Raw genomic sequence first — 19,358 nt, 5'->3', positions numbered from 1 at the left:
ATTTTACCTTATTAATATAATTTAATTTTAATTTTAAAAATTCATAATGTCTCACTATATTTTAATAGATGTTTTATTCAAGTAGCCTAATGATTAATTTAAAAAGATAAAAATATAAATGAAATTAATTTTAAAGCAGAAATAAAAAAGCTGTAAAATAATTTCTGGATTTACAGTTCGCTCGCAATTCTGCTCTTTCACACGTGCTCTCAGTCCTTTCCGCATTGGATTTTGGGAAATAGTGCTTCAGCAAGTGTACATCGAACGTACACTCGAAATCAGAGAGAATTGTGGGTATAAAGTAGAGAACGAATGTAGGGAATGAAGTCGTTCACTCAGAATTCGGACACCACTACAAAATGGCTGACACCCGATATAGTGGACTATATAGTAGATAGGGAGTGGTTTCGGACACAGCTATCTCCGTGTGCACTGAACTTTCAGCGCTGTAACTTTGCAGATACTGTTTATGCTCAAGCAGCAACATTACACACTAACTAAAGTTAAAAAAGTGAAATTGCATTGAACCACCCCTTTAAGACAAAATGGACTGTCTAGATTAATACCTCATTGAGATTAGCATTTTTATGGAACTTTGAGTTTTAAAATGTGCGAGAGCGCTTTTCACAAAGCAAACTCGCAAGCAGAAGGGGGTGGGGATTATGAGCTTTATTGGGACCAACCACCTGGGGGCGATCGAGGCGTTTTAGCTTCAGTTTTTAACAGGAGTGTGGTAGGCTTGCTGTCCACAAACAAACTTAATTGACAAAATACAAGTGTTATTAAATTGTATCAATGTACACTATATTTCTTTACTTTATATAATCTATAAGATGTATCGTGATATATAGATTTGTCACCCATCCCTACCTCAGGCTCACCAAAAGAGACTTTGTGAGTCTGTCTAAAAATCATTCTTAAATTATTTTTAAATTTGTCCTAAAAGTATAAATGTAACTCTCTGATATGTGCAGACATTCTATCTCTTTACATCTAACCAATTTATTATGTTTTTGCTTCTCAGACACTTTGATCTCAGAGGTGGAGAAAATAAGCAGTGAAGGAGAAGCAACTTAGTTCTGAATAAATGATTAAGTTAATTTCAGCTCTTAAGTGTTTGTTCGCATTTATTTGCTTATAGAAGAAAAAGATAAATTCCCACATATCTGCAATGCCTTTTGATTATTTTATCAAAACTTCTCTCTTACACACCCACACACACGAGAGAAGTGGCAACCGTATGCATATTCCACATTTTATCATAAGTGTGTCATGCAGTGTGGGGACTTGCACTGGTCTTGGTCTTGACTCGGTCTCGACTCTTCAAAGTCTTGGTCTTGTCTTGGTCTCGGTTTAGGTGGTCTTGACTACAACACTAGCGTACATGCTCTGGTATGTCAGAACAAGCATTTGATTTAATCTGGAAATAAAGCAAAATAACTGAGAAAAATAAGAATTACAGTAGTTCTCTAATGTCATGTCCGCAATTTATAGCAGAAATTCTAGCATTAATTAGATCTCAAATTGATTCATTTAAAGAAGTTATTACTCACCACCTGCGTGACGTCATTCACCAACGTGGTTGACCGACAAGTTTGCGACAATAAGGTTTCGGGAAACAGTCGTGACTAGCTAGTTGATTTGTTCAACGATACATCGTACTATGACAGTTCAGCAGCGAGTTACATCATTGTTCGGGAAACGCACCCCTGTGCAACCATGGCAACCTGGAATTATCAGAAATGGATTGGCCTATAATAATATTTATTTTTAATTTAAAAAAGCGTGGAATTAAGAAATAATTATTTTAACATATAGCCTAATGTGTCTTTTAAATACATTCACTGATCGTACAATTTTATTTAATACTTTTATATTATTTATTATTATTATTATTATTATTATCATCATGTTTACATTTTTGTTCATTGTTATGTATTTGCTTTATTTTCCCCTTTAATACCCGTATCTCTTTACCTTTCTGTAGGCCTAGTTAGATATATTTTATAAACACTGTAAATGCCCGATCATGCCAATAAAAATGTGACTTTATGGCTATTTTTCTGTACACTACACAATAGCCTATGTGAATATAGGCTAAATGAGCTTCTGTTATCATTTGTAGCCCCTCGTGCCCGTGACAGCATTCGAATAAAGTTCTAAAATGTATTAATAATAGGTTATATGTTAAAAGATTATTTAAGCTACAAAAAAGTGTTTTAAATCCATTCACTGATATAGCCTAGGATAAACTTAATTTTATAATTTTATATATCATTTATTTGGTTTAATTGGCATAATAATTATAATAATAATATTAATGACACAATCAGTTTAAAGGCTGTGAGATGGGATGGATACAAATGTTTTCTTCTAGGCCTTTTTTATTTAATGTTCTTACATATTCTTTTTATCATTTATTGATAATAACAAACTTCAGAATGCTGTCTATTTATAGCTTATTAGCTACATTGCACGCAACGTTGACTATTAGGCAGCAATCAAATAATATATTAATATAACAATTTCTTAATTCCACCCTTATTTTATCATTCTTAATTAAAAATAAATATTATTATATCTTATCCAGTTCAGATAATTCCAGGTTGCTATGGTTGCGCAGGTTGTTTACACATTTAACTCGTGGCCATGAGAAATAGATGTCGTTCCCTCAACATAATGAAGTCGTGGCCACAAGAAAAATATATTGTTCCCTCACCATATGATCTCGAGGCCACGACTTTACATTGTGTGGCCACGACATAAGGATGTCGTTACCTCGACAAAATGATCTCGTGGCCACGACTTATTATCACGTTCCCAAGAATTAATATCTCGTGGCCACGATATATTATCACCTTCCCACGAGTATATATGTTGTGGCCACGACAAAACTAAGTGAACCGAACATGTCCCCTCCCGGTCACCATATTATTTTAACACTGATGAATAGAATTAGCAGATACAAGCTCATTTTCCTTATGAAAGATTAGTATTTTATTAAAAATAATATAAATGATCTTAAAACTTGTTTTTTAACATGTAAAAATGCTAAATTTAATTTCTAGTGTTTTTGCATCATACACGCTGGCGTCAATACAATCTTCTAAAAAAGAAGATTTTCATTCTAATTCGTTAAATTATGTTTTTACAATTATATTTTAAACTAAACATGACCATTTCTAAACCTTAGCTCTTGTTCGAACCATGGTTCCAACCAGTGGTGTAACTTTGCATTAAAAAAAAGTGGATGGGACAGGAATGTGTGTGGTGGTGGTGGGGGGGTGTATTGTCTTGTAATTGTATTTTATTGACAACATTTATTGACATAGACCTCATGTTTAATATGATAGTTTCATCCTTACATCTACTATAATCCAATATATTGTTAGTCACAAGAGTATTTATAATAGTCAGTAAATACAAACACTGCATATTTGTGATATGAAAAGCGCTGAGCGCGTCCAGCTCTGGCTTGGCCCCAGCAAGCACATTTGAATTTGGCAGTTGATCACATGATGCGCTGAACGTTTTAATCACACCGGTGTGATCTTACGCATCAAAGGGTTAATCCTACTAAAACAACAACCAGGGTAAAACTATTTTCTCACATTTTCTTGTCATCAACAGCATCTATTGTTAAGACAACGGCAACGTAATCAAAGTGGAAGTAGCCTACAATGTTTTTATGTTTAGCATTTCTAACGGTTTTCTATAACGCTGAACGTGTAAGCGCTTTGCCTTCATATTTGGCCTGACCTGGGATTTGGCCTGACCTGGGGTGCATTTCCCAAAAGCATCATTAGCCAACTAACATTGCAAGTTCCTTCGTTACTTACATAGTTCAACGATTTGGTGTTTCCTGAAACCATCATTCAAACGAACATTCGCAAACTGCATCGCAAATTTGTGTGGTTCAACGACAGCTCTCAAGTTGTGGTTAGAAGCATAGTTTCCTGTTTTTATGACATGTGAATTTAATAAATCGTTATCTTGAGCAAAATAAGTACAATGTATATCTTTTATTTCGAATATATACAAATGTCATTTATATATTTTAGTTTGTAAAGAGATTTAAAGAACCGTGTTTGAAGAGTGTGCATGTGCGTACGTGCTCTGGTATGTTAGAACAAGCATTTGATTTAATCTGGAAATAAATAAAAGTAACTGAGGAAAATGAGAATTAGTCCTCTAATGTCATGTCTGCAATTTATAGCAGAAATTCTAGCATTAATTAGATCTCAAATGGAATTATTTAAAGAAGTTATTACTCACCACCTGCGTGATGTCATTTGAACGACAAGTTTGCGACAATGCGGTTTCACGTTTTTTTTTGCGGTTAAAAACGAAAAAGGAATGGACGCAAAGTACATGAACCACGGACCTACACAGATTTGAAACTGATGATTAAACTTCTGTGTTAAACACAATCCACAGATTACCATCATTATAGAGAAAAACAACAAATTAATAAAAAATATATAATCAATCTACAACAAAATATATTATAAACTAGGTGAGTGGATAACTCAGCAGCAGAAGTATTTCTAGAAAAAAAATAATTGTGCACAGTAATTTTATAAAATCTAAACATTTAGTGAAATACATTATTAAATACATAATAAAAAAGTGTAGTGCTAAATCTGGTAAAGTGTTAATAAAAAAATGACAAATTACTATTTGTATTCTTATAAAATACAATCATGTAAAACAGTTTATATTAGATTTATATTTATATACATCTAAACAATTTATACGATTATACACAAATATAAATCCAATATAAATAGTTTATATTAATATATATATACAAAATAAAATATATGAAAATAGGTTTATTTTAAATGTATTGTGCAGCTTTTTAATTGGAAAATACAATATGACAAAACAAGACAGGCTTTTAATAATCTTTCAGTGTGCAAAACTCCAATAATATTAAAGGCTCCACTACAGAGTGGCACAAACAGCTTATACGCGCATCCCATCTGCAGAATGTTCTGCTTAAAGCAACATGGAGCCACAGTGCTTTGTACTCCGTATAGAGCTTGTTCAGAGCAGCGAATCATCTGTTTTGATGTCTCTGACAAAAACGTGAAGCTATTTGTTCAAAATGTTGCTTTTTAAATAAATTACCCACATTCAAGTGTTGATTAAAAAAAAAGAATGCAAGAAGCAATAAGAATATTTTTTTAAGCAGAGGCTCTGTAATACAATTATTCTGGGGGAAATTAAAATTTTGTGAAAATGATCAAAACTGCTGGCACTGGCTGGCAACTCTTTTAAGGAAAGAGTTAAACTATGGGCAATTTAGGAAAGAGTTAAACTATGGGCAATTTAGAGAGGAAAATTGTGTGTAGCATCAGCAAGTTAGCTTTTACAACAGAGATCCTTTATAATAATTCTTCATAAAGTCTCAAATTTTGATTTTGGGAATTTCTGATGTATAATTTCAACATAAATAACTTTTTCATTAAATGGCAAGCATACAATCTCATACCTTCTGTCCCTGTAATTCTGTGCTTCATCTCTGAATCCAATCGGTTGGTCCACTGAATGCTCAATTTTAAGAGATGTGAGGGAAGGTGCTGGAGATGCTTCCTCTGGCTTTAAACTTTCAGGAGGAGACAAAAAATGAGTTTAAGAATGCACGAGATATGCTATATAATAAACTTTTTTTTTCCTCACGCAACAAGCACACAATTTAAAACAGAGTAAGTTATCATATATTGCATACCCAATGTAACTAGGGGGTTCATTGTTGAACGCAATTGGCTGATCCACTGACTGATCACTTTTCATAGAAAGGTGTGAGAGCGCTGGAGATGGTGCTTCATCTGGTCTCAGACTGTGAGAGTATAAATGAGGTTATAAACAATGACATACAAAACACATAAAATGACCACAGCTGAATCTTTTAGAAAAAACATATTTTAGGCCTGGACTGACAGAGTAAGTTCTCATACTTCTCCTTCATGTAACTTTGCGCTCCACTGTTAAATGCAATGGGTCTATCCATTGACTGATCACTCTTTACACACAGGAGTGAGAGTGATGGAGATGGGGCTTCATTTGGTCTCAGACTGTGAGAGTTAAAGCATACAGTAGCCGTTTGATTTGTTAATAGGAAATCTAATGCACACACAAGCTCACAGTGTTGTCATAAATACCCTTACTTCAGTATAAAGTTGATGCTGAAAATGTAAAAGTGTAACGATGCCAGTCTTTCTGCAGTACCGATAGTACAACTCTATGAACTGATAGCATTAGTGATTATAAAAGGAATGCTCCTTGCTTACATTTATGCTTATATCACACTCACATTTTGCATAAAAGTTTTATTTTTCATGTTGCTAAAAGGATATGTGTAGCAAAATTTCAGGAGTGACAAGAAAATGTAATTATTAGAGTGAACCTTATAAAAAATATATTTTGTGAGTCTTTATTTTCAAAGAGTTAAATAAAACAGTTAAATAGTTAAAGGGAGCGTGTTACAATATTTTTTCAAAATCAAAATCGGTAGAGAATCATGAAATTTTACTGGTATTGGGACAGACTACTGAAATTTTTGCATTGTAACCACATATACAAGCACATATATCTGATCAAAGAATGCAACTTCTCATACCGTTTAACGCTGTAAGGCTGACTTCTGTCTTTGAATGCAATCGGTTGATCCATTGATTGGTTGCTTTTTAAAGAGAAGTATGAAGTTGCAGGAGATGGTGCCTGAGCTGGTCTTGGACTGTCAGGAGGAGATAGAAAATTCAAGTTTAACAATGTAAAAGAGACATACAACATAAGCAAGAAAAGGATAGTTGTATGTCTAATAAATAGATTTTTTTCTCTTTATTGCAACAAGCACACCATTTAAACAAAAGTAAGTTATCATACATTGCATACCCAATGTAACTAGGTGTTTCATTGCTGAACGCAATTAGCTGATCCATTGACTGATCACTTTTCATAGAAAGGTGTGAGAGTGCTGGAGATGGTGCTTCATCTGGTCTCAGACTGTGAGAGTATAAATGAGGTTATAAACAACTATCACAATGATATACAAAACACATAAAATGACCACAGTCATACTCAGAATCAGAAAACATGACTAAAGTATATTTCAGGCCTGGACTGACAGAGTAAGTTCTCATTCTCCTTCATGTAACTTTGCGCTCCACTGTTGAACACAATGGGTCTATCCATTGACTGATCACTCTTTACAGACAGGAGTGAGGGTGATGGAGATGGTGCTTCATCTTTTCTCAGACTGTGAGAGTTAAAGCATAGTTGTTTGATTTGTTAATAGGACCACACAAGCTCACAGTGTTGTCATTAAGTACCGGAAATTCAGTACGAAGTCGATGCTGAAAATGTAAAAGTGTAATGATGCCGGTCTTTCTGCAGTACCGATAGTAGGCTACAACTCTGTGAATTAACAGCTTCAGTGATTATAGAAGGAATGCTCTTTGCTCACATTTTGAAAAAAAAAAAAAATTCACGTTGCTTAGGATACATGTAGCAAAAATTCAGGAGTGACAAGAAAATGTCCCTCCAGAAAAACGCGATTATGAGATCGCCTGATTTCATGCATAATCAGCCAAAGTCCGCATATTTATGCGGGGGTCGCATTTTTTCAAATACGCCGCACTTTCGCCGCATAAATTGCCGATTTCAGCAAGCAAAATATATGCGGGGCTAGCATGATTTCATAATCCCTGCATTTTCGTTGCAAAAAAGTCACATATATCTTAGCAGAAAGTTGAAAAATAGTGCGTTTACTTCACACTAGTAAAGCGCCATTATTTTCCCCCTATTGCCATGGGAACCTTGTGAAGTGACGTAATTACGCGACGTGAACATCATCTGCAAACCATGAAACCATGATGAAGCACACAAAATCATTCTCATTTGCCAATAAAAATAAGCGCAAAAGACCGCGCGAAGCAGTTTCCCGGTGTGTTACATGACAGTGGTGGCAAAATAACAACTGCGTGTTGACGCTGGAAAACCACTTTCACTTTGCCACCGCCCAGGATGGTTAAAGCAGCAGCGGAAGCAGGCAGGAAGAAGCACACATTTTTTAAAATATTTAATTTATTCATTTTTGGGTGATTCTCCAACTATGGTACTTTTTGGACCTGGGCATTTTCAGAAAATGAAACATTTTTAATTAAAATATTACTGGCATAATTTGTTTCCCCAGTATGCCTAGATACCTGCCCTGAAGTTGGTTGTGCTGATTTTTATTAAATAATATGTATTTTTTTAACATTTTTTCCAGACATCGCAAAATAAATAGTCATTTCCACAACCGAACAAAAACGTGTTTTCAACCAAAAATGTTGAAATATTTGTAGTTATAAATATATTGGGTTACACATCACACTTGCTTCTTTCCTAATTGTAAATTGATTTATTTCTCTGAAATGCAACTGTTAAGATTTTACAAAGTTAACACCAAAAAAAGGCTGAACACTAAGCCACTGAAACCTTTCATTCATATTTCTGACATTTTCAAATCTGATATTTTTCAACTCATATACATATACTTTACCCTAAACTGCTAAATAATCAACACCACCACCATCATTACCTTAACTTTATTTTTTTAAAATGTTTTACCAAAAAAATATTTGTGGTTGTGGAAATGACAAGGGAAAGGCGGGTTATGGTGAAAATAACATTTCAGATATAAAACCTGTAGTAGAATTATAAATGATGGAAATGCAAAAGTGAGTCATGACCTCAATGTGTTGGACAAAATGAATCTCAAATTCAAGTTTGAAGTTTATTCTTATTTTTATTTCAAACAGGGATAGTGTATTGATGAACAACTGGCCTAACAGCAGTAGTAATAAAAAAGATAACTCATTTTAAAACATTCTCTATGACATTATATGTAAAGTTTATATGTTTACACTATATTTTTAGTACTATAGGCAAACTACTTTGCTTTTAAGCACAGACAATGTCCTTGCCAAGCCAACCTGTCTTTATCACTTCCATGGAGACAGATGTGGAAAAGACGGTTGTGGAAATGACATTTTCCCCCTTTCCCTCTAATATCTCATGTTTAACTAGCCTGTTAGTGTTAGTTTTAGAGTTAGCATTAATTAATCTCAAATATCACCTGATGAAATTGTAAAAATCCAGAAATGTTTCCGTCGGAATGAATTATGAGCGGTTCAGAAATGACATACAATAAACATACTCGCAGTATTTCTCATATTTACCTTGATATATCTCCAATTTATTAACCTCTGCTGGGACCATTCTTTCATTCAGCCATGTGGTTTCCTCTGGAGTGTCAGTTAGTATGGTTACTGAGTATACAAATCTAGAGCACTGAGCCTGGGATTGCATTTAATGCAGAGGTGTGGAAATGACAGTGAACCCAAGGGACAAGTGTTCAACATATTAAAATATGTCAGATTGAAAAGAAATATAAAAAAAAAAATTAGATTTGAATGAATTGGGTTATAATGCATACTTTCTGTTTGAATTTAAAATTATATCAGTATTAGATTTTAAGTGAGATAAGGTTGAAGACCCAAAGTCTGGCCTAGGGACACAGGCAAAATAGTAAAAAACGCATATAAAATGCCTCCTATTTTATATAAAACAACAGAATTGAACAATGATTTTTTATATATAGGTTCCCCTACACATGTAGTAAGTGTGAAAAAAAAAAAAAAGTGGAAATGTTTTTTAGTTTTTTTAATATCTGTCAAGGACAGAAAAAGTACCATAGTTGGAGAATCACCCTTTTATAGAAGTTGTTGGATATTAATAATAATACGTTTATTTTATATAGCGCCTTTCTACAAACTCATATTCCTTTTGTAAAGCTACAGAACTTGTTTGACTCAATGTTTTGTAAGTTTGAGCCAGGTGTTAATAGGTTGTTTGCAATCACGTGGTTCTGGTGACGCGCGAAATACCGGTGGAGGGCAAGCAGTGAAAATTGGAATGGAAGAGATGGAGAAAAGTATTTTCTGTGCTGGTTTAGAAAGGTATAAACAGAAAATCACAACACATGTTGGAAGTGATCTTTATGTTATGAAGATGCGTGACTTTTCCACTGAATTGAAAGACTTTCCTGCCATCGAGGAGGTAGATATAGAGAATGTAAGCTGCCGTCACGCCACGTTCAGTTCTAGTCTGGGTTTGTTTTCATCGCGCTGCCTTTCTACTAGTTCAGTTAGGACAGTAGAAAAGGTGAAAATTGTATTACCGTTCAGTTTTTCCTCTGAACGATGATTTGAGCTCCTGTTGCAATTCTCGATTCAGCATAAATTACCTACAATGGCGACATTTTTCACAATCACGACAGAAAATCAAAAATGTAAAAACACAGTAAGGAAAGTAGGTTGAGACGGGAAGATGCCGTATATCAAATCTAATAATGTCTCTGATTTAACCCACTCCCTATCACTCAATAAAATAATCACATTTTGAAAGTGTTGTCTTTGTTGTTGAATCGACTTCTGTCAGCTTGTTAAACATTTGTTTATTTGGACATTTTCTACCTGATGGCTGAAGCAGCAGCGCGTGACACTGTTTCCACAGTAACAGATCAACATTGTCAACGGAATTCTACAAAACTGAAGTGAAAACACCAAATTATCATTCAATGGGATAAAATACCTTCTCTTCCCTGCAAACGATACCATGAAGAATGTTAATATTTGAGTCAAAAACAAATAAGGTAAGCAGGTATCCATATTCATTTCAGCATCAGCAGACGCAAAACGCTATAAAAGGCGACAACTTTTAAAGTTAAAAAAAGATATAAGTTATAAAAAACAGTATAAGTTATGTAAATTATATAAACACCTTCTGGGTTCTCAATTTTAAGGATTTGAGCAACCATAAACGACGCAAAACATATGAATTTTGAGTTTTTGATAGGATTCCTATATAGAAAAATCACTCCCTGCCCTCCAGACTCATTCGCGCTGCTGTTGTGACGTCATGTGCAAACAACCTATTAAGGTCTGAAATAAAACAGAATGAGAACTTAAATATTCTGTGATTTAGTATGCTTGCTTATCATAGGAAGTAATAGGAAATTACTCTTTACATTAAAGTAGTAGCCTAGTGAGAACAGTGTGTTGGGGGAATCACCTTTTATTTTTTTCTGTTTTTCATCAAACCGCAGTTTTTGCAAGTTCCCGCAATTTCATCGCATAAAATTGCAAAAATATCCCGCATATTCCATCGCATTTTTTAAGAAAACGTGCTGCAAAATCAAGCATTTTAGCCCGCAACAATCACAGAAAAATTCCGCGTTTTTCTGGAGGACTAGAGTGAATCTGCTAAAAAATTATATTGTAAGTAATTAAAATTAAATGAATAGTTAAAAAAAAGTGTGTTACAATATATATATATATATATATATATATATATATATATATATAATTTTTTTTTTTTCAAAATCAAAATTGGTAGAGTATAATGAAATTTACAGGTATTTGGGCCGACTGCTGAAGTTTTGGCATTATAAACACAATACAAGCTGATCAAAGAATGCAACTTCTCATACCGTTTAACGCTGTAAGGCTGACTTCTGTCTTTGAATGCAATCGGTTGATCCATTGATTGGTTGCTTTTTAAAGAGAAGTATGAAGTTGCAGGAGATGGTGCCTGAGCTGGTCTTGGACTGTCAGGAGGAGACAGAAAATTCAAGTTTAACAATGTAAAAGAGACATACAACATAAGCAAGAAAAAGATACAGGTCCTTCTCAAAAAATTAGCATATTGTGATAAAGTTCATTATTTTCCATAATGTAATGATAAAAAATTTAACTTTCATATATTTTAGATTCATTGCACACCAACTGAAATATTTCAGGTCTTTTATTGTTTTAATACTGATGATTTGGCATACAGCTCATGAAAACCCAAAATTCCTATCTCAAAAAATTAGCATATCATGAAAAGGTTCTCTAAACGAGCTATTAACCTAATCATCTGAATCAACTAATTAACTCTAAACACCTGCAAAAGATTCCTGAGGCTTTTAAAAACTCCCAGCCTGGTTCATTACTCAAAAACCGCAATCATGGGTAAGACTGCCGACCAGAAGGCCATCATTGACACCCTCAAGTGAGAGGGTAAGACACAGAAAGAAATTTCTGAACGAATAGGCTGTTCCCAGAGTGCTGTATCAAGGCACCTCAGTGGGAAGTCTGTGGGAAGGAAAAAGTGTGGCAAAAAACGCTGCACAACGAGAAGAGGTGACCGGACCCTGAGGAAGATTGTGGAGAAGGACCGATTCCAGACCTTGGGGGACCTGCGGAAGCAGTGGACTGAGTCTGGAGTAGAAACATCCAGAGCCACCGTGCACAGGCGTGTGCAGGAAATGGGCTACAGGTGCCGCATTCCCCAGGTCAAGCCACTTTTGAACCAGAAACAGCGGCAGAAGCGCCTGACCTCGGCTACAGAGAAGCAGCACTGGACTGTTGCTCAGTTTTGCATGTCATTCGGAAATCAAGGTGCCAGAGTCTGGAGGAAGACTGGGGAGAAGGAAATGCCAAAATGCCTGAAGTCCAGTGTCAAGTACCCACAGTCAGTGATGGTCTGGGGTGCCATGTCAGCTGCTGGTGTTGGTCCACTGTGTTTTATCAAGGGCAGGGTCAATGCAGCTAGCTATCAGGAGATTTTGGAGCACTTCATGCTTCCATCTGCTGAAAAGCTTTATGGAGATGAAGATTTCGTTTTTCAGCACGACCTGGCACCTGCTCACAGTGCCAAAACCACTGGTAAATGGTTTACTGACCATGGTATTACTGTGCTCAATTGGCCTGCCAACTCTCCTGACCTGAACCCCATAGAGAATCTGTGGGATATTGTGAAGAGAAAGTTGAGAGACGCAAGACCCAACACTCTGGATGAGCTTAAGGCCGCTATCGAAGCATCCTGGGCCTCCATAACACCTCAGCAGTGCCACAGGCTGATTGCCTCCATGCCACGCCGCATTGAAGCAGTCATTTCTGCAAAAGGATTCCCGACCAAGTATTGAGTGCATAACTGAACATAATTATTTGAAGGTTGACTTTTTTTGTATTAAAAACACTTTTCTTTTATTGGTCGGATGAAATATACTAATTTTTTGAGACAGGAATTTTGGGTTTTCATGAGCTGTATGCCAAAATCATCAGTATTAAAACAATAAAAGACCTGAAATATTTCAGTTGGTGTGCAATGAATCTAAAATATATGAAAGTTTAATTTTTATCATTACATTATGGAAAATAATGAACTTTATCACAATATGCTAATTTTTTGAGAAGGACCTGTAGTTGTATGTCTAATAAATTGTTTTTTTTTTTGTTCTTTATCAATCAACAAACAGACCATTTAAAAGAGTAAATCCACATACTTTTCATACCCAATGTAACTAGGTGTTTTATTGCTGAAAGCAACTGGCTGATCCATTGACTGATCACTCTTTACAGACAGGAGTGAGAGTGCTGGAGATGGTGCTTCATCTGGTCTCACCCTTTGGTACATGGAGAACAATGTGAGATTATTATTAATCATTACAGATTCTAACAGCCTAGAAAGCAGAAGGAGAAACAACCACAAGAAATATCCAATGCCAAACAAGCAGTTCCCTTTCGTAGGAACTATCGACGCTACGTCAGTGACGTGATGGGAATCCTCTGCATTTTTGTGTTCGTGAAGCACTATTGTATCCAACCAATGAGAGAACGTGACGTCAGAGGCGGGCGACGTCGCGGACCGGAACGTATAAAGCATGTTCCCCGCGGGTCTGGTCCCCGCTGCTGCCGAGGCACAGCGAAGACTGCACTCGTGGGGTTCACAAATGGATCTAGCAGAGGGGGGAGAGACGGGCTCTGCCTTATCGCTCCCCTTACCTGCTAGATCTAGTGTCTCTCCTTCTGTGGTGGAAGCACGCGCTGCGGTTTCTTCCCCTCAAAGGGAGGCACCGGCACTGAATATATCTTCCTCCGAGGAGGTTGATGTTGAAGGTGTCGAGGGTGGTGATGAGGGACCGTCATCCTCATCTCCAGCCCATGAGGAGCTTATGGAGGTAGTGACACGGGCAGTAGAGAAACTGAATATAAGCTGGCCCGTGGAGGAAAGCGTTCCTAAAGTTAAAAGCAAGTTAGATGAACGCTTCCTCCCAGCTAGGTCACTACCCCAGCGTCGGGGACTGCCGTTCTTTCCCGACCTCCACACCGAGGTGTCGAGGTCGTGGAATAGACCCGTGCAGTACCGTGTCTTCAGCCCACAGACATCAATGTACAGCAACATCACTGGGCTGAAGCAACATGGTCATGGGGCGATGCCTCAGGTTGAGGAGACGCTTGCGAGCTATCTCTCGCCTGAGTCGGCATCGTCCCTGAAATCCCTGACGTTGCCCACCAGACCTCTAAAGCAAACATCGAATCTGGTGGGCAAGGCTTATTCGGCAGCGGGTCAGGCTGCGGCATGTCTGCACACAATGTCCATACTGCAGGCATACCAAGCTGATCTGCTGGGGGAAATTGACGAGAGTGGGGAGGTTACTTTTGAGGCCATTCAAGAGTTGAGGAAAGCCACAGATTTAGCTCTCCGTGCCACCAAGGAGACGGCCAAGTCAGTAGGCCGCTCTATGGCAGCCCTGGTGGCCACGGAGAGACATCTGTGGCTCAATCTGGACGACATCAAGGATAAAGACAAACATATCCTTATGGATGCGCCGCTTTCCTCCGAGGGCCTGTTCGGTGACGCAGTTAATACTGTCGTCGACAGGTTCGAGGACGCGAAAAACAGAAAGCGGCGTTCCAGAGATTCCTCCCCCGAAAATCTCATCCCCCTGAGGCTGCTGGGCGGGGGCAGCCTCAGCCGACAGCCGGCTCCTCGGGACACAGGTCCCAGCAAAAGGCTAGTGTGGCCGCCCGTGCTCCCCCGCGGAAAGCTTGGGGACCGGAGCGTGCTGCACAGCCGAAGCCTTCCGGGGGTAGGGCGGATCTGAGCTCATGGGCCAGGGTTTCTGAGGGCAGCCCCCTCCGAAGGGGTTCGACGATTAATTTCTATCGTTCCCCATCGGCGCCCTCAAGGGACTGTTCTGCCAACCCTGCCACCCAGTGTGCGACAGGGCGCAGCAGTCCCTGTCGATCCTCCGAGAAGGGTCGGCCAGCACGTGATTCGCTTATCTGCCGGTGCGCCGCGTCAGATAAACGAGCCAAGTGCTCAAAAAACACCAGAGACCAGTCTCGAGAGGCTGGTTCCCTTAGTAGAATTTTTGGAGGAATGGAAATGTCTTCCAAATATTTCGAAATGGGTGCTGCTCATGGTAGAACAGGGCTACAGAATTCAGTTCGGTTCTCGTCCGCCCAGGTTCAGTGGAGTGATTCACACAGTGGTAGCTCCAGAGCAGTCTCTGGTAATGGAACAAGAAGTTACGACGCTTTTGCAAAAAGGGGCTATAGAACGGGTTCCCTCTCCCAGCAAAATGTCGGGCTTTTACAGCCGCTACTTCATTGTTCCAAAGAAGGATGGAGGGTTGCGTCCGATTCTCGATTTACGTATTCTAAATCGATCTGTAAAGAGGTTGAAGTTCAAGATGCTTACACTCAAACAGATTATTCCACAGATCAGATCCGAGGACTGGTTTGTGGCGATAGATCTGAAGGACGCATATTTTCACATATCCATCCTTCTCACAGGAAGTTCCTCAGGTTTGCTTTCGGGGGCGAAGCATACCAATACAAGGTTCTTCCCTTCGGCCTATCTCTATCACCCCGCACGTTCACAAAGTGCGTGGATGCAGCCTTGGCTCCTCTGAGACTCCAGGGCATCCGCGTGCTGAACTATATCGACGATTGGTTGATTTTAGCTCAAACAGAACGTCTGGCAGCTCAACATCGAGATGTTGTGCTGTCGCACATGAAGAAGCTTGGGCTGAGGCTCAATGCCAAGAAAAGTGTGCTGGTTCCGAGTCAGGTTGCCAACTATCTTGGGGTAATCTGGGATTCGATCTCGATGTGGGCGCAATTGTCTCCCGCTCGTGTGACATCCATTCTCGGGGCCATGAATGGGGTGAAGTTAGGCCGGTCACTCACTGTAAAACAGTTTCAGAGACTGTTGGGTCTGATGGCAGCTGCGTCCAACGTTGTTACTTTTGGCCTTCTGCACATGAGACCCTTACAGTGGTGGCTCAGGACCAAGGGGTTTTCTCCGAGGGGAAATCCTTTTCGCATGATCAAAGTCACGCGGCGGTGCCTTCGTGCTCTGGTCATGTGGAAAAAGCCTTGGTTCCTGTCCCAGGGACCCGTGTTGGGAACTTCATGTCGTCGCGTAATGCTTACGACAGATGCGTCCCTCACGGGCTGGGGAGCGATCATGAGTGGTCGCTCAGCTCAGGGTCGTTGGGAGGTACACCAGCTCTCTTGGCACATAAATCGGCTGGAGATGCTGGCAGTGTTTCAGGCTCTGAAGCACTTCCTCCCCGACCTGAGGGGCCACCATGTGTTGATTCAGACAGACAACACTACGGTGGTCTCCTACATAAATCACCAAGGGGGATTGCGGTCTTGTCCACTATGCAAATTAGTCAGTCGCATCCTCCTGTGGACCCAAGGGAAATTACTCTCGCTGAGGGCGGCGTATATTCCGGGGTATTTGAATATGGGGGCGGACGCTCTGTCGAGGCAGAGCGCGAGTCCGGGGGAATGGAAGCTTCACTCCGGGGTAGTGGAGCTTATATGGAAAACATTCGGTCGAGCGTAAGTCGATCTCTTTGCCACAGAGGAGTCAACTCATTGCCCTCTGTGGTACTCTCTGAGGCACCCAGCTCCTCTGGGGTTGGATGCCATGATACAGACGTGGCTGAGGCGACGCCTGTATGCTTTTCCCCCAGTCTCTCTGCTCCGGGAGTTCTGGACAAAGTCCGTCAGGAAGGGGTAGACTTAGTTTTTGTGGCTCCTTTCTGGCCGACGAGAATATGGTTTGCGGACCTAGTATCGCTTCTTCACGGCTCTCCTCTGGAGCTTCCAGTCAGACAGGATCTCCTGTCCCAAGCGGGCGGCATGATTTTTCATCCCCGTCCAGAAATGTGGAAACTATGGGCCTGGCCTCTGAGGGGGCAAGGCTCATAGAATCTGGTCTCCCAACTGAGGTTGTGGAGACCATCCTTCAGTCCAGAGCTCCATCTACAAGGAAGCTTTATATGTATAAGTGGAAGGTTTTCTCTACGTGGTGTAATCATCATAGGGTGGACCCGGTCCAGTCTTCTATCAGCCATGTGCTTCAATTCCTTCAAGAAAAGCTTTCAGAAGGTTTAACTCATTCCACATTAAAAGTGTATGTTGCTGCTATCTCAGCCTATCATATTCCTATGGGGGTGTCTCGGTTGGTCGAGACCCCTTAGTTGTTCGCTTCCTTCGTGGCGCACTGAGGTTGAGGCCTTCAGTACGCCCAAAATCTCCGACCTGGACTTAGCCATTGTGTTACAAGGGTTGGCTGAGGCGCCCTTTGAACCTTTGGAAGAGGTGTCAGATAAAATGCTCACATTGAAGACTGTGTTTTTACTGGCCATCTCATCCTTGAAAAGGATAGGTGACCTTCAAGCTCTTTCGGTTTTACCATCATGTTTAGAGTTTGCACCAGGCATGGTTAAGGCCTTTCTACATTCAAGGCCTGGTTACATACCTAAGGTCCCCACTAGGGTCCAGGCCCTATTGTTTTGGAGGCTTTTTATCCCCCTCCCTTCTCTAATCCGGATCAGGAAAAACTTAATCTGCTGTGCCCTGTGAGGGCGTTGGATGCATATGTTCACAGAGCTGCCCTGTGGAGAAAGTCAGATCAACTGTTCGTATGTTACGGGTCCCCAAGTCGAGGGGCCCAGCGTCCAAGCAAAGGATGAGTAAGTGGGTGGTTGAGGCCATCACATTGTCTTATAAAGCCCTAGGGCGCCCGTGTCCGTTGGACGTCAGGGCACACTCAACTCGAGGTATGGTTGCTTCAAGAGCTCATATGTCAGGAGTTTCCTTGGCTGATATTTGTGGCGCTGCTGGATGGTCATCCCAGCACACCTTCATCAGATTTTATAATCTTAATGTGAGTAGTACTCCGGGTGCTTTGGTGTTACAAGATAGCAGCCAGGCACTCGGAGGCACGGCGTAGTTGGGACAGCGTTCCCATCACGTCACTGACGTAGCGTCGATAGTTCCCACGAAAGGGAACGTCTTGGGTTACGAGTGTAACCCTTGTTCCCTGAGTAAGGGAACGAGACGCTACGTCACGTTGCCGTACCTCCAGCATGCCTGGAGCGCTTACTTCAGACATATCACAGAAGCTAGCGTTCTTTGTTTCCGGGCATGCTTTATACGTTCCGGTCCGCGACGTCGCCCGCCTCTGACGTCACGTTCTCTCATTGGTTGGATACAATAGTGCTTCACGAACACAAAAATGCAGAGGATTCCCATCACGTCACTGACGTAGCGTCTCGTTCCCTTACTCAGGGAACAAGGGTTACACTCGTAACCCAAGACATTTTGTAGCTAAAAATTTTTTTTCTTTATTATACAATAAGCACAATATCTTCAACCTCCTGACAGGTTTAAATTCTCATACTTCTCTCCCATGTAATGTTGTGCTGCACTGTTGAATCCAGTGGGTCTATCCATTGACTGATCACTCTTTGCAGACAGGAGTGAGAGTGCTGGAGATGGTGCTTCATCTGGTCTCGCCCTTTGGTACATGGAGAACAATGCAAGATTATTATTAATCACTACTTCTAACAGAAAAGAAAACAGAAGGAGAAACAAAACCAATTTAACAATTCACAAGAGATATGCAATGCCAAACAACCAGTTTTGTAGCTAATAAATTGTTTTCTATATTATACAATAAGCACAATGGGCCTCATTTATAAACAAACGTACAACACAAAATGGACGTACGGTCGTTTCCACGCAACTTGGCATTTATCAATATGGACATGAGTGGTGGCTATGATCAAATCTCACATCAGGTCTCAGGTCTATCTGTGGATATTGGAACAAGAGTGAAGTACAACGCTTTGATTACATAATGTACAAAGTTTATCAGATAAATGTTAAATCGTAAATACGTTTGGATTCTTGCTGAATGAGAGAGGTATGTGAGCCTAATGCCGTTTCAGTTTTGCTTGAAATAAATTAATTTTGCCATGATTGTATATTGTTCATAATGAATGCCACTATAGCCTAATATGGGTTTTAAATGTATAAGTTCATATATAATTTTATAGCATCTTTGTAGTACAGTTAAAGTTCGTGACTGGGAAGGAAGAGGTCTGGGTCGACGAACAACTGCTGACTGAGCTTTTATTGAGAATAAAGTTCAACAGAAAGGCTGTGTCGAGC

The 19,358-nt window shown here is 39.7% G+C and overlaps 1 protein-coding gene across 3 annotated transcripts in view; it reads right to left on the bottom strand.

The window, feature by feature from the left end:
- The window catches only part of LOC125245192, a 37,098-nt gene that overhangs the window by 3,016 nt on the left and 14,724 nt on the right, over positions 1-19,358 (bottom strand). For 2 of the 3 annotated variants that reach the window (XM_048155696.1, XM_048155699.1), the window contains 7 exons: positions 18,586-18,702; positions 13,382-13,501; positions 11,543-11,659; positions 6,901-7,011; positions 6,626-6,742; positions 5,735-5,845; positions 5,498-5,611 (listed from right to left, as the gene is read on the bottom strand). In XM_048155696.1, the coding sequence (XP_048011653.1) occupies positions 5,498-5,611; positions 5,735-5,845; positions 6,626-6,742; positions 6,901-7,011; positions 11,543-11,659; positions 13,382-13,501; positions 18,586-18,702 (807 nt within the window). The remainder of the gene's footprint in view (positions 1-5,497; positions 5,612-5,734; positions 5,846-6,625; positions 6,743-6,900; positions 7,012-11,542; positions 11,660-13,381; positions 13,502-18,585; positions 18,703-19,358) is intronic. The other variant, XM_048155698.1, reaches the window with a different exon arrangement.

Source organism: Megalobrama amblycephala, linkage group LG14 (genome assembly GCF_018812025.1).
Source record: "Megalobrama amblycephala isolate DHTTF-2021 linkage group LG14, ASM1881202v1, whole genome shotgun sequence".
In the NCBI taxonomy this organism is placed as follows: Eukaryota; Metazoa; Chordata; class Actinopteri; order Cypriniformes; family Xenocyprididae; genus Megalobrama; species Megalobrama amblycephala.
Note: the sequence above shows the minus strand (reverse complement) of the source record. Positions and strands in the feature narration are given on the sequence as shown.